Raw genomic sequence first — 16038 nt, 5'->3', positions numbered from 1 at the left:
GGCAGTCAGATAGTCTATAATCCACAATGTCAGGGAGGGGGCCGCACCCATACCTAGAAGCTTGTCTTTCAGTATGGGAGGCCGTTTGATGTTGAAGGCACTGGAGAAGTCAAAGAACATGATTCTCACATATGAACAAATATATTTATTATTAATGTATTATTAATCTTATTAATATGTATCATTAATATATACTCTGAAAGAGATATTACAGTGTTAAATAGCAAATATCCACCACATATTCCATGGAAAATTTTAAAATGTATACCATTATATCACTTTCACTTTAGTAATTGATGAAGATGGAGCTCAACATGTCTAGCTGCAACTTATTTTCAAAGATAATTCATTCAGAAAATCATAAAATGATTTGATCCTGAAGAGGCTCTTCACAATGTCTGCTTTTCCCAAATGTGTAAATGAACTAAAATAAGGACAAAAAATTCAAAAAGATGGAACAATGAAAAATTACATTAGAAATATCAAAAATCGTTCATAATTAGCTGAATTTAAACTAATCATTTCAGCTCCACTTTTATACCACATTTAATCTTTAACTTTCCATAGATTTTACATGACAAAAATCTTATTTAGAAAATTGAAAATTTAGATTTTATCTAATTTTTCATAGATCAGTTCAGGGGCACATTTCAGTAAGCCAAAATGAAAGATTCCATTCATTTGATGAAAGTTATTTTAATGTATTGTCTTATTTTTATTTGATCATTAATAACCAAAGCAATGAAGAAATCATACCTCCGCCACACTGGACAGTACAGTCTTGCCAGCTACTGTGTGTCCAGATAAAGAGGTACTCTGGTTCCCTCTGTTCCTCACTGCTCCCGTCCTGAGATGTGTTCAGGGAAACAGTATACTCATAATGGAGCCCATAACTCTGGTCATGAAATAGTAAAACCTGGAACAACAACATAGATGGGTTTAAAGAAAAAGGAAGTCTTACCTAAAGCTAATTAAACTTGACCAAGCTTATCTAAAATCTGTCTAAATCAAATTCCTACTCTGAATTTAAAACAGAACTATTAAGCATTTTTTCAAGATTTGTCTCTGTTGATACAAGAGGAGGGGATATGAAAGTATTTCCAAAACATATGCAGCGACTTTGTCTTAATCAATTTCCAATCCTGAAACAAAAATCAGGATATAGAAGGATGATATGGTTTTAATTATCAATGTTGGAAAAAACGTTTTAAGAAGGGAAAGTGGAGGCCACCAGCGGGCAGCCCTTGTATTGAGGCTCTATGCCACATCAGCCGTCCATGGTTTGATTCCGGCCTGTGGCCCTTTGCTGCATGTCTTCCCCTCACTCTGCACCTCGTTTCTTGTATAGCTACATTCAAATAAAGGCTACTAGAGCCAACAAAACCTTAAAAAAAAGGGAAAGTGAGCACCTAAGTCTGGTTCTGCTGGAGGTCTCTTCCTGTTAAAGGGGAAGTTCGTTTTTTTTAAACCTGGATCTTATTTCTGGCATAAAATACGTTCATCTACTCACCAATAACAGTTTGGTGAAAGTCAGCATCCTTCGGAAGATATTTAGATTACTCAAGATCCGCGTAATTGGAGAGAACCAGGCAGAGACAATACAGCCTCTAAATAAGGCATTACCTGTCTTTATTTCACCAATACTTTAAGAAGAATGAATGAATGAACGTGTACTATTGCACTGTTAGTTCAGAGCTGCTGTGTTGTTGTTGTTATTGGGGGTTATCGGGGTGCTTAAGCCTAGTTTATGCTTCTGCGTAAAAATCCTAACTACGCAAGGCTTTGATTGATCCGCTCAGAGCGTAATTTCCGGCAGTTGCCTTTTCCGGTCTTAATGGCTGTATACGGCGAAGAAGCTCATTGACATTTGAAATGATCAAAAGTGCATTTGTTCATCCAGGTTGTAAATGCACAACCAGTGTTGTAAATTCCCCCGTTCAGCCTCGGCCGGTCGTACAGACCACCCCCTCGAATGTCTTCTCTGTCACCTGCGCTTCAACATTTGCAATTTAAGCGTTTGTCCTTCAATATTGATGAGCTCCAACTGTGAAGACAGCTGCTCCAGCTCGGGTGTCATTGTTTACTGTTGTTAACTGTGACTGGAAGAAAAAGCAAGGATTTGGCTACAACCCCTGAAACCACACAAACATACAACCACACCCCCCCACTTGCATGGTGAATTGTAAAGCAACACGTTCCCTCGATGCAGAACTTCAAATGCTCGGACATGACGGCATCGCGTCCTACACAGACTTCATAGGGACCTTTTTTTTTATTATTGAGAAAAAGTATACAAAACCAGCAGATATTGAATTAACAAACAGCAAAACAAACATTAATTCATCGTAAAAAACAAAATAAATGACTAAATAAAAAGAAAAACTTTTTTTTAGGAAGGTTTCAGGAAAATATTTTACGTAATTAGAAAGAAATGTCTTTTGCTTTCTTATTATTAATCAATTTAAGGGATTCAATCAGAGATTTTAGTTCTGACAAAAATGAGTAATATTCTGTATCGAGTTTGCAAACTTTTGTTTGTGAATGAAAAATTTCGCATATATGATAATAAAATTAAGCATCTGTTCAAAATGACAATTGTCAGAGTTACTGTAATAGCAGATAATATCCTTTAATCTTATTGTGCATACAATATTAGTCGAATGGAAAAAGTGAGATTCAAGGTCACTCCAAAATTTTTTGGATATGCCACAACTAAAAATAACTATGACGTTATGAGTTGTTTTTTTAAAAAAGAACAGGAGTCACTAAAATCTGTGAATTTAACAATAATACAGTTCACGGGATATATGTTATGTAAAATGTTGTACTTCTTTGGCTTTGTTAGAAACACAGTACTTGTGAAGTAAGAGTCAGGCCAGTTTATGTTATCAAAAAAGAGGCTCTGTGAACTTTAACGATAAACTTAAAACTCTCCTTTAACGGAGGCGACTATGAAAGGTTACAACAAAAATCACTTCTTGAAAACAGAGGAAAAACAAAGCTGTGAAACTTACCGTTTAGAATAAATAAACTAAGGCTATGAGTGAGAATAAATTATAACACAAGATAGCTCTGCAGGAGGATCGCTCACTGCAGGCTCGAGGACTCTATGGGTCAACTGTGGTTCAAAGTAAGGCTGGTAATGATGCTCAAATGGAGGCAACACACTGGCACAAGACAAGGGAAACGCAGACTATCTGAACACGTGAGGGACCAAGGGGAACAGGAGGAAACACTTTAGGAATCAGAGAAGACAATCAGACGCTTGACATGGGAGGAAGGGCAAGATACCTGAAACGAGAGGAGAAGGTCAGTGATTCTTCAAAATAAGACAGGAAATGACGAGACAAGACATGGAACAGAACATAAACCGTGACGCTCTGAAAGGAACAGGAAAACTATGGACAGACATAAAGTGCTCATAAGATAACATATTGCCAGTATTATCAACAAGATTAAGGATGTGGTTGATGTCTCTTTTAAACCAATTAAGATTGAATGTGGATAATGATAAACCAGATTGAACCAGATTTTATTACACAAAAGGTTGCAATCAACCATCAAAACATATCAATATAAGTTGGGATGGATTTTTTGGTCAGAAGTTTCTACAACTGAATACTGAACTGATATTTATCACACAAAGGTGGCAATCAAAACATTAGTGACATCACAGTTATCTCCTCATTCATCCACCTCCACCTCAGGAGCTAACTGGGTAGAATAAGAGCAGAACATGAGAAAAACATGGCATCACCTGGTAATCTCATGCTAATGTTACAGCTTCACTAATGACGGATATGAAAACAGTGTCATAATGTTAACATTCACTGACTTTTATGACGTTACGTTAGGTCTTCAATTCAGAAAAACAATCTTACTTAAATGTTACATCACTTCACATACACTCACAGCCAAGTCTACTGCCAGTTCACACAAAATAAATAACTTAATACACAACATACCATTTATCAAGGCTGCTGGTCTCCTTTTTCTTTCCTTTTTGCCACCTCTAGATTGTTGTTGTTGTTAATGCTGCTGCGTCCGTACGTCATATGACGTCGTCTCTGGCGATGCATTAAATGGCTACCGTAATAACTGGTGTTACTTTGAGTCTGCGCGCATTTCCCCCATTCGGTGTCAAAATTGGGGACATTTTCAGGGACAGCTTTGACCGAAATCTGGTCACGTTAGTGTGTGGCTGAATTTCCGGTTCCTCACCTTTACAAAAATCAGTTGCGTTTCATATTTGAACAGCATATTAATAAATAGAACAAGCCCCACTTCTCCCCTTTTTTCAGTGTATGTCGTGTTACCCATGGAACAACTTTTTCTAACATTATATAGCAAACTCCTGCTAACTTATTTGATTACCATCAGATGTAAGGGAGACGTAGTAGGTCCCTTAGCAGACATCTTCTCCCACAGTCCTCTTCTAACATAGCGCACGGTGGTTCCAGCCAGCTCAAATTCTCCCGGGAGTTCAATCTTCCAGTCGCTGTTGATGGATCTCTTGCTGGAGTCCTTTAAGGCTGTAAAGATATTAGAGAATCTTGGAGCTTCTATTTTGAATCACAATATTGTTTTTGGCAATACTGCTCATTTTCATGAAATGTTGCATATCAATTGCTTTTTTTCATGGATCTGTTATCTATATACTTATATTCTACAGTTGTGTTAAATTTAAATTCAAACAGTTTTGGTTTACAGTTTTGGTCAGAACCAAAGGTATGTTTGAATTCTGGGTACAGAATTCTTGTCAACCTGATGAGATGCAAATTGGTAAATTCTATATTTAAGCATCCCTAAAATCACTGAACAAGCAAAGCAAAAAAAGACAACAAAAAGGCTTTTGCATTGGTAAATGGGATATTTAGATGTACCATGTCTGTGGAAAACATAATGCATAATCAAATAAATGCTCTGCTATTTTTGTTTCATAATTCCATATTGGCAACATAGTGTTCCGCTTTCTTATGAGGTTTTGTGAACAAATTCGGAAAAAATTAACTAGATGAACTAGACAGCTTGCTCTCTTCCATCCTTGAGCATGACTGTCCCATAATGGTCCTTGGTAATATGAATATCTATCTTGACAGTCCTAACTCTTCAGATTTTCTGACATTAATGCACTCGTTTGAGCTACAACTGGTTTTCAGTCCTCTGACTCATAAAGATGGCAAAGTGCTAGATCTCATTTTCAGACTTTTCTGACTACTATTTCATTCAGTTCAGAGTGAGCCTCCTGAGAAGACCCATTGCTTCCACCCCTATGGTTTCCTTCTGCCGCAACCTCCACAACCTGTCGCCCACCCGCTTCTCCTCCCTTGTTGCCTCCACCTCTTCCGACCTCCAGCACATTCTCCTCCCTTGAGGTTAATGATGCCACAGAGTCCCTCTGTTCTACACTGAGCTCATGTCTGAATAGTCTGTTCTCTATCTACCAAACCCACTCCATCCTCCCAGTCCCACCCTTGGCTTAGTGATACCCTCCGATTGCTGTGCACCAACGACAGAGCTGCCGAAAGAAAATGGCACAATTCAGAAGATCTTCCAGATCTAACCAAATTCCAGACCCTACAACCATACACCACAGCATCTGCATCCAAACTGAATCCCTATCTCTTGCTCCATCAAAGGTAGAAAGAAACTTGGGTGTCATGATTGATAACAAACTAACCTTGAAAGATCATGTTAATTCCGTTGCTCGATCATGCTGCTTCGCATTGCTAAACATAAGCATGTCAATATATGGTCATCTCCCACCTTGACTACTGCAACGCTTTCCTAACTGGTCTCTCAGGCTGTGCTGTCAAACCGCTGCAAACTGCACATCTGGTCTTTGATCAGCCAAAAAGAGCACACGTCACCCCTCTGTTCATTTCACTGATGTTAGCCTACAAAGTCCTTTAAGGAACGGCTCCCATCTACTTGAATGTTCTTGCAAAGGCTTATGTCACAACTCGGTCCCTCCGTTCGTCCCAGGATTGTCGTCTAGCAGCTCCTACACCACGCCTAAGACAATCCAAACTCTGTTCATGTGTCGTCCCACGATGGTGGAATGACCTACCGAGCGCTACCAGAACAGGGGCGTCCCTGTTTATCTTCAAGAAACTCTTGAAGACCCAGCTGATCAGAGAGCATCTCCTATCCTAGCACTTACCCTGTACTTCCCTACCCCCTCTATCTTTACACTTTATCTTTCTGTACTTTCCTCTATGCCTGCACTCTATCTCTACTCTGTCACCCCTGTCACCTCTGACAGAGTCTGACTAGTGATTTCCTTCTATGTAACTTATTGTTAGCTTTGATGTTTGCAGTAATGTCATATTCTTATTTGTAAGTTGCTTTGGATAAAAGCGTCTGCTAAATACATAAACATAAAGAAATGGAAAGAAAGTGAATTGATGGCGGTTTATCACATTAAAATGGAACAAGTCCAGTGTTATGAGTCTCTGGTTAACAAGGAACTGAGCCTGAGATATGTCAATTAAAACAATAGGAAGGAACAAAAAAAAACCTAATGTGTGTATCAAAAGATGTTGGTTGTTCCCAATCAGATGTGTCTAAAATTTGAAGCAAGCACAAACTAAATGGAAAGTGGTAGAAGGGAAACCGACAGGTTGACCAAGGAAGACGTCAAAGAGTCAGGATGGAAAACTGAAACCAATATGTTTTAAAACAGGAAATGCACAACAACAATAGCAACAGAAAAAAATGCAGAAGTGATGATATGGGCTTGATGGTAAAGGGCCAGGGGACAATCATTACCTCTACATCGAATGCACAGGTGGACTCTTAAGTTTTGAACACTTTTCTCATGCAATCAATCGAAAGGAGGTTTGGGGATGCTGCACTTATTTTTTTTATAATAATGATGCATCTTTTCACTAAGCACAGAGCATTCAAATTTCTTCAGGAAAGACATATCAACTCATGACGACTGACATGGCCAGCAAACAGTCCAGATTTATGGTGGAAACTGAAAAACGTGTCAAGGCTCCATCCTGCAGAGCTGATCTGTCAGCTGCTGTACAAGAAAGTTGGAACTTGATTGAAGAATATTGTTTTTCATTAGGAAAGCCCTCATGAATTCAAGCTGTCAGAAAAGACAGAGGAGGTGGGACAAACATTATTTTCGTCATAATTAAGTGATTCCATATTTTTTCTCTACTTAATTTTAATGACAATGGATATATTTAATTTATTTAATCAATTGCATTACAAATTTTACGAGTTTACAAATCACCAATATGATACAAAATCATTTAAGAGCTGAACATTCTGGCTTTGTAAAACTACAGCAAAGAAGCATTCCACATCAATTAAGTTCAGTTCAGTTTTATTTATAAAGCACCAAATCATACCAAATGTCATTTCAAGGCACTTCAAAGACTTGGTCCAATTCAGGCCAATTATAACCCAAATAATGGTCATACTGTCATAATCCAATCCAGTGTCGTATTGTTGAGCTATACTCGTTGGCTGTAGTTACTCCATGCAGCTGGGGGCTCTTTGCTGCATAACATCCTTTACTCTCTCTGCTCTCTTTCCTGTCGACCTACTTTCAAATAAAGGTCACCATTGCCCAAAAAAATTTAAAAAATCAAATTAGTCTGATCCACATCTCTGAAATCCATCGTAATGTCTTTTTAAAAGGGGACACAATCAGAACCTGTTCCCTTTGCTGGAGTGTTATGGGCCCTTTATGTGACAAAAGAATCAGGCTTTTCTTATGACCTCTTTTCCTATGATTCTTACCAGTTGGGTGGTGTTTTGATAACCAGGGTGAGTTCAACACATGACTCATGATGAAAATGTGCCTGAAAGATGGATCAGTATTCACTGTCCTTGGCTGAACTGCAGACAAGGGAAACACAAGTTGCAAGTTTGCGAATCAAATTGCCAGTCAAGTATTCAGTTTGCTGTGTGCTAGTGTAAGCTCTGAGGCTAGTTAAAGGAAAAAGCCACCTTGGGGGGCCGACCACACTGAGAGGGCTCCTGGCCCACGAGCACAGGGAGCGCTGCCACAGAGACAGTCCCAACCCGGGCAGACAAGAGGCCCCATACCAAGGTGCCTTTATTTTGAGAATGCTAGAAAGCATTCTCACAATAATCCCAGGTTTCTTTTCAGCACTGTAGCCAGGCTGACAAAGAGTCCGAGCTCTGTTGAGCCATGTATTCCTTTAGCTCTCAGCAGTGATGATTTCATAATAATAATAATACATTTTATTTAAAAGCGCCTTTCAAAAAACTCAAGGACACTTTACAAAACAGATAAAAACAATTGATAAAACAATGTATAATAACAAATAGAATAAGATAATGCAGTTGAACTTAAAGTGAATATGCAGTCTTAAACAGATAAGCTTTGCGTCTGGATTTGAAGACGAGAAGAGAGTCAATATTTCAGACGTTAGGTGATAAAGAGTTCCAGAGTTTAGGGGCAGAGCAGCTAAAAGCTCTACACCCCATGGTGCTGAGGCGGGCAGGGGATACAGTGAGGTGGATGGAGGAGGACGATCTGAGGGAGCGGGCTGGAGTGGCGACATGGAGGAGGTCAGACAGAAATGGCGGGCCAAGAGAATGGATAGCCTTAAAGGTAAACAAAAGGAGTTGTAATTTATTCTGTGGGTGACAGGGAGCTGCTGCAGGATGGGGGTGATGTGATGAGATGATGGAGTCCTTGTTATGATCTGGGCAGCAGAGTTATGTACGAGTTGAAGCTTGTGGAGAGACTTCTGGGGGACAATTACAGTAATTGATGCGGGAGGTGACAAGACTGTGGACTTGATGCACTTATTTTTGATGAATGCAGTGTGGACAGTAAGGGTGGGACAAAGTCGGTTTATATTGCAAAGATGGAAGTAAGCAGACCTGACAATGTTATTGATGTGAGAATGGAAGGACAGAGAGCTGTCAAGGATGACACCCAGACTCTTAACCTAAGGGGAGGGGGAGACGGAGGCACCGTCGATGGTAAGAGAGAAGCTGTCAACTTTGGATAGTAATGATTTAGTACCAATAAGAAGTAATTCAGTTTTTAACTGTTCAATTTCAAGAAGTTGGAAGTGAACCAGGACTTGATTTCAGATAAGATGGAGGTGAGGGAGGAGGTTGGTTGCGAAGTATTTGGCTTGCTAGAAAGGTAGAGCTGGGTGTCATCCGGGACCTAGTGGAATTGAATGTTGAATTTACGAAAAACATTGCAGAGAGGGAGGAGATAAATGATAAAGAGAAGGGGCCCTGGGGCACACCTGTAGTGACTGGAGAGGGGTCGGCTCTGAAAGATTTAAGCTGTACGAACTGGGTGTAGCCGGTGAGGTAAGAATGAAACCAGTGGAGGGGGGTATGGGTGATGCCAATGGATAAGTGTCTATTGAGGAAGATGGAGTGAGAAATGGTGTCAAAGGTCGCAAGGATTTATCCAAAAGTTCTCACTCTCATCTGAATAAGCCTTATTTTACCTCGTTTTAGGGCACCACCTTCAATCAAAGGAAAAAGACAGAATCTTACGATTCTGGTATGTTAAATTAATAATCAGTCATTAATTAATAGTTAATAATTAATAAATTCCAGTCTCATATAGTCGCTACTTGTGAATTCTCATTTTGTTGGACTCACACAAACGTAAAGAACACATACATAAAAACCGGTTGATTTTATATATGTATATATATGAACCATTTATTAAAATGACATGACCAAAGACATGAACCTTAAGACAACAGGAGAAATGCTTTGAATATGGATGATTATATAAGAAACACTTAGTGAATTGAAAAGAACTAAGGGGAGGGGATGGATGGTGTCAAAAACGTTTGCTTATTATCATTAAATAAAAGTCACAGCCAGAGAGGCCATTTCATATCAAAACTTCACAAGGAGAAGTTGGGAGACAAAGAGAACTGTGTTTTAAGAAGGAATGTTGTCTCCCCACTGATCGTTATCTTTATAGCTCCCCAAATAAGGAGATGCCTCCAGACTCAGGAGATATACCAGACCTGGGCACATAGAGGATTGTATGTATGTGTCACCTAATAAAAGAGCAAGGGAGGCAACCACTCATTGGAGAACTCTTGTGAATCTGCAGAGAGAAGGTTCGTGTGTTGTTCTCCCCTTGCAAGTAAAATACTGAGGCCTCTGAGGGATTTCTTGGTTTCATGCCGTTGTCTGTGAGTTAATTTTTCTAACAATGGATACCGGAATCATTCAAATAGTCTAGATTTGTTACTATTTGAATTTAACGGCTAACAACTTGGGTTAATTTATCATTTTAACAGTGAATTCTCTCCACACCCACCGCATACCGTCTGAAATGTAAGAACAGGGCAGATCTTACGGTTAGGTCAGCTCCGAACCAAAGGTAATCGCCAGCGGGTCCCACTGGGTCTCTCTGTGTTCCGCGTTTCGCGGCCTTTGTTGTGGTTGACTTTCAGGGACTGGACCGGTCGCTTTCTTGCACCGGAGGGCTTCTGGTGGCTCAGAAGACGAACGGGGTGGTGTGTCGGAATTCACCGCAAACAATGATAAAATTGTCCAAGGGTCGAGTTGGTTTTGGTTGCTGACCAACTCTGATGAGGTGAACTTAAATTCACCAAAGATTGACAAAAACGTTGACAAACTTAACGCTGGCTCTCTTGATGAGCGAAATGCGTGCAGCAGCAGAGTTTAAAACGTGCTATAGAAAGGAGACAGGATGACGGACGAACAAAAACGCAAAATGTATCTTTCTACTACATTCTTCTCTTTCTGTGTTTGGACCTTCTTCTTCCATCTCATCTTCCTCTCCTGCCATTTCCAAAGACTCTCATTCCATAATTTTAGAACTCTCTGTTCTTCATGATTCAATCTGTTTAATTCTCTACCATCTTCTCTTCTACTCCGACTTTCTTCGACTTTTCCTCGCGGTTTCCGGAGTTTGATTCGCAGAGGCGGGGCATGACATAGGCCTACACTACACTTTCAGCCAATGGTATGCCTGAAAATGTTGTGACGTCTGTCTGGGCGTATTTTGTAAAACGACCTATTCTGGCCGTGGATTAAACATTGTGGATTAAATAAAGGCACCTGGTTTCTTAATTTCTTCGTTTCATAAACATTTGTTCAGAGGATTCTAAAAACACCATAACTTGTTAAGATATAAAGGGTAAAGATATAGCATAAACCTAGGATATAAAGACATGAAAAATAACATAACATAACATAACATAACATAACATAACATAACGATTATGAGTCTCAAAATTCAGATGGATATCTATAAAGTTATGAAGTATGAATAACAAACACAGTTTGTTTGAATTAAATTCCACACTTGAGTTCGCTACAAGGATGAGGATGAAGAGTTGGCCAGTGTCAGCTGCAGTGAGGAAGTCATTGGTTATCTTTAGGAGCGCGGTTTCAGTACTGTGGCAGGGACAGAAACCGGACAAAAAGGGCTCATAGAGGGAATTCAGAGATAAGTGGGAGTGAAGTTTGGAGGCGACAGTTTTTTCAAGGATTTTGGATTTGAAGGGTTGGTCAGAGATGGGGCGGAGATTATTGTAGTTATTGAGATCGGAATTAGAGTAATAATTAGATATAGAATGGATGATAGAGTCCTTGTAGAGAGAAATATGTTTTTTTGCATGTCTTTATGAACAGTGAGACCAGTTCTTTTATAAAGCTGCTCAAGCTGAAGGCCTTTAGCTTTCATGGACCGGAGTTCAGGAGTGTACCAGAGTGATGTTGAGGAGAAGAAGACTGTTCGTGTTTTCACTGTTGCAGGAGAGTTTAATATGCTGCATAATCCATCATTATAGAGTGAGACAAGATCATCTGGGGTGGAAGGGAAATCAGGGATCAAGGTAGAGTCAATACTGGAGCAGAGGGTATCAATGTTAATGTTCTTAATATTCCAAAATGAGATGGAGCGCAGAGGTTTGACTACAGAAAGGGAGAGGATGAAGTTGAATTAGAGGAAGAAGTGGTCGGTAACATGGAGTTCGTCAGATGAGCTGTTGGAGGGTGACACCAGAGCAGCAGATTAAATCCAGAATATCCTTTTCTATGCGTGGAGAAATTTGAGTATTGTTGAAAACCAAAACTGTCCAGGTAAGATGAAAAGTTCCTGGTGAGAGGTGAGTTTGAGTTGTCCATGTGTATACTGAAGTCACCCAGCAGTATTACATTGGGTGAAAGAAGGGAGAGATGGGTGAGTAAAGTGGAGAAATCAGATAAGAAGTCACTGTGAGGCTTCGGGGGGCGGTAGACTGTAGCTACGATTGTGGGAGTTGGACCAGGCAGCTTAAACATTGTATATTCAAATGAGCTGAAAGTAGTTACAGACACAGGCAGGACTTTCCACTTCACCTGAAGGCGATCAATGTCCAGCACCGGCGGCGGAAAATCAGGCAGATGACGGCAGAGCCAGAAAAGCTCAGCGGCTGTGTACCGAAATAGCCTGGCCACAGGGCGATGGCAGGATGACAGGAGCAGCCAAATAAGCAAGAACCAGATGCAGGGTTTGCTAGCCCACATTTTGATCTGCACAGCGACCAGGTAGATCCACAAGCCAGGTGCCAGGTGACAGGAGCAGGCAGGTAAGCGATTATTAGTCCAATTTCACAAAACACTGGAGTGCACGATAAACATCTATTGATAGTTAAATATCACTGCTCAAACATGAGAGCAACTACACATTTGGATTGGGTCCCATAAACACTTAAAAGTTACCGATGAGCAGCGGCAGCAAGTCATGCCAGCATGTCTCAAGTGGAGAAGGAGAAGATTCTTTCATGAGATTCTTTGTCAATAAAATTGTTTCTATCAGAGAGAAGATTGATGGAATCCTTCCCACTATCATCACTGATGTATCATCAAGTAGAGCAGCTTTAGAAGTATCTTTAGAACCTGATTTGTATTTAGACGGCTTCTGTCCCGTTGATCTTTCTGAGCTAACAGCAATAGTCTCTTCTAAACCATCAAAATGTATTTTAGACCCAATCCCAACCAGACTGTTCAAGGAGGTTTTCCCCTTAATTGACACTTCCATATTGGATTTGATCAATCTGTCTTTGTTGACAGCATGGCATAAATTTCCATTGTTATGCTGATGATACTCAGCTGTACTTATCTATGAAACCAGATGAAACCAATAGGTTGGTCAGACTACAAGCCTGTCTTAAAGACATAAAGACCTGGATGACTCAGAACTGTCTGCTTTTAAATTCAGACAAACTGAAGTTGTTCTCTTTGGACCTGAGCGCTTCAGGGAGAAATTGTCTAGTTATATAGTTACTCTGGATGGTATTTCCTTGGCTTCTAGTTCTACAGGGAGGAACCTTGGAGTAATTTTTGACCAGAATTTATCATTTGACGCACATATAAAACTGGTTTCTAGGACCTTCGTAATATTGCTAAAATCAGGAACATCCTGTCTCAGGGTGATGCAGAGAAACTAGTTCATGCATTTGTTACTTCAAGATTGGACTACTGTAATTCCTTATTATTGGGCTGTCTCACATATTCTCTGAAAAGCCTCCAGCTGATCCAAAATGCTGCAGCCAGAGTTCTGATGAGATCTAACAGGAGAGATCATGTTTCTCCAGTTTTAGCTTCTCTTCATTGGCTCCCTGTTAAATTCAGAATAGAATTTAAGATTCTTCTCCTCACATATAAAGCTCTTAATGACCGAGCTCCATCATATCTTAAAGATCTCATTGTAAGATATTTTCCTAACAGAGCACTTCACTCCAAACTGCAGGTTTACTTGTGGTTCTTTTCCCTCTTTTCTGTCTTCTCAAACCCCAGCTGGTTGAGGTGGATGGCTGCCCTTCCTGGTTCTGGTTCTGTCAGAGGTTTCTTCTTGTTAAAAGGGAGTCGTTTCTCTCCACAGTCGCCTCATGCAAGCTCAGCAAGAGATATTGGACCCAAGAGAAGTTTTGGTTCAATCTGTTGGTTTCCTTAGCTCGGAAATTGTTTTTGAATTGGCTCTGAATGTATGAACTCATTTTGAATTTAATTAATTGGATTTGGTTGGATTATGAGTACAATTAATTGGATTCTAATTGGCTTGAATTGAACTATATTATTGAAGTGCTTTGAGATGACATTTGTTGTGATTTGGTGCTATATAAATAAACTGAATTGAATACAACTGAATAGTGCTTCAGGTGTTAACATAAACTGAGGTGTATAGTATGCACAATCCAGTGATTTAAAGAAATATACATCCTTCAAAAGTAAGCAGTCCATCCAGATAAAATTCAAATATTCATGTAAATATATAAATTAAGTCACAGTAAATCAATAGATATGTTTACTGACTTATGTCTGAAAGTTAACACTGATCATTTTGTAGAACTTGAATGACATCCTGTCAAACAAAAGTGTATTTACCTAGAAAGTTCTGTGAAGGTTTGTCCTCCATAACTTTGATTCTCCATGCACCTGCAGGGATAACCACAGCCTCGATGTAGCCTGCCAGAGACACAAACAAAAGACGACAAATTCATTGGCATGTACAGGTGGATTTACATTGATGGACTAATGACTGCTCCAATGCACAACTGAATTTATTTATATAACAAAATATACTACAATTATTGTATAAGTTCAAAGAAGATTTATATTTTTGTTCAGTGGTTTAGTGCAGTAACATCATTAAAGTTCAAGAAAAGCAAATTCAGGGATTTGTACAGAAAAGTGTTACAGTTGTCAAACAATAATTGCTTGAAAACAAAATTAACATTGTGGGGAGAGCAGGGCCTTGACACTGCTCAAACCACATGTTGTGTCTTGACACTGCTCGTTGTTTAGGATCAGAGGGAACCCTGAGGTTGGTTAGGTTGGTTATAGGTTGGTTATTACAATATCACCAAAGCTGAAATCCGCACTTGGAAGACATGACAACGGAGTGGCGCAGCAGAGTACGGGAAGCAACGGGCAAGAGGAAACGATGTGCCTGAAAACAGAAGAGAAAGCGGGAGGGCAAGCTGGCCCAGCTAAAGGCTAGCAGGCTGCCGATTCCAACTCTCTCTCTGGCCAACGTCCGTTTACAGGATAACAAAGTGGACTTGTTATGTCTGGGGCTGAAATTTTCTACAGAGATGAGGAACTGTGCTGTTCTTTTTCTCTCGGAAACCTGGCTCATCAACAACATGTCGTACTCAGCCTTCCAGATTGACGGACTACAGCTTTTTCCGAGCAGACCGCGACAACCGGTTGGGGAAAACACAGGGAGGAGGTCTCTGTGTGTACGTGAATGAGGGTTGGTGTACAAACTGTGCCCTGGTTAAAAGACCGTACTATCTGACACGGGAGTTTCATCACCATTGTTTACATCCTGCCAGGTGCTAATGCTAACGAAGCATTAAAGGAGCTACATGAGACCATTAGCTCACTGCAGACAAAGCACCCTGAGGCATTTTACATGGTTGTGGGTCACGTTTAATCACGTGAAACTGACAGACACTCTGTCCAGATTTTACCAGCATGTCACCATTCCTACATGAGGAGACAACACTGGACTGTGTGTACACTAACATTCACGGTGCGTATAGAGCTCTTCCTCGCCCCCATCTTGGCCTCTCCGACCACTTTTCCATCCTGCTGAGACAGATCAGGCCAACAAAGAAGACCACTATGTGGCCCAGGGATGCAGCCTCTGTGCTCCAGGACTGTTTTCAGTGCACAGGCAGGTCTTCAGAGAGGCAGCAATGTGTGAAGAAGAGATGGACCTGGAGGAATACACCTCCTCTGTCCTCGGCTTCATCTCCAAGTGTGCTGATGATGTCACCATCACCAGGACAGTAACCTGCTGTCCGAACTGCAGGCATCGCAAGGGCCAAAGCCACATACACCAAGAAAATTCAGGGTCACTTCACCACCAACGACCCCTGGCGCATGTGGAAGGGTATAAAGTGCATCACAGACTACAACACCAGGGATGCACAATGCCCAAGGGACTCCTCCTTGCCAGGTGCACTCAATAGGTTCTATGCCCATTTTGAGGTTGAAAGTTGAATCTAATCTAATCTAATCTGAAATACGCCT

General features: G+C 40.4%; 1 protein-coding gene across 1 annotated transcript in view; it reads right to left on the bottom strand.

The window, feature by feature from the left end:
- The window catches only part of adamts17 (ADAM metallopeptidase with thrombospondin type 1 motif, 17), a 174604-nt gene that overhangs the window by 33845 nt on the left and 124721 nt on the right, over positions 1 to 16038 (bottom strand). The window contains exons 16-18 of the mRNA XM_072381119.1: positions 14383 to 14463; positions 4375 to 4532; positions 757 to 916 (exon numbers count right to left, since the gene is read on the bottom strand). Of these exons, the coding sequence (XP_072237220.1) occupies positions 757 to 916; positions 4375 to 4532; positions 14383 to 14463 (399 nt within the window). The remainder of the gene's footprint in view (positions 1 to 756; positions 917 to 4374; positions 4533 to 14382; positions 14464 to 16038) is intronic.

Source organism: Leuresthes tenuis, unplaced genomic scaffold, assembly GCF_036924035.1.
Source record: "Leuresthes tenuis unplaced genomic scaffold, fLeuTen1.0.hap1 SCAF_2, whole genome shotgun sequence".
NCBI classification, from domain to species: Eukaryota; Metazoa; Chordata; class Actinopteri; order Atheriniformes; family Atherinopsidae; genus Leuresthes; species Leuresthes tenuis.
The sequence above is the reverse complement of the archived record's forward strand: the minus strand, read 5'-3'. Positions and strand labels throughout refer to the sequence as shown.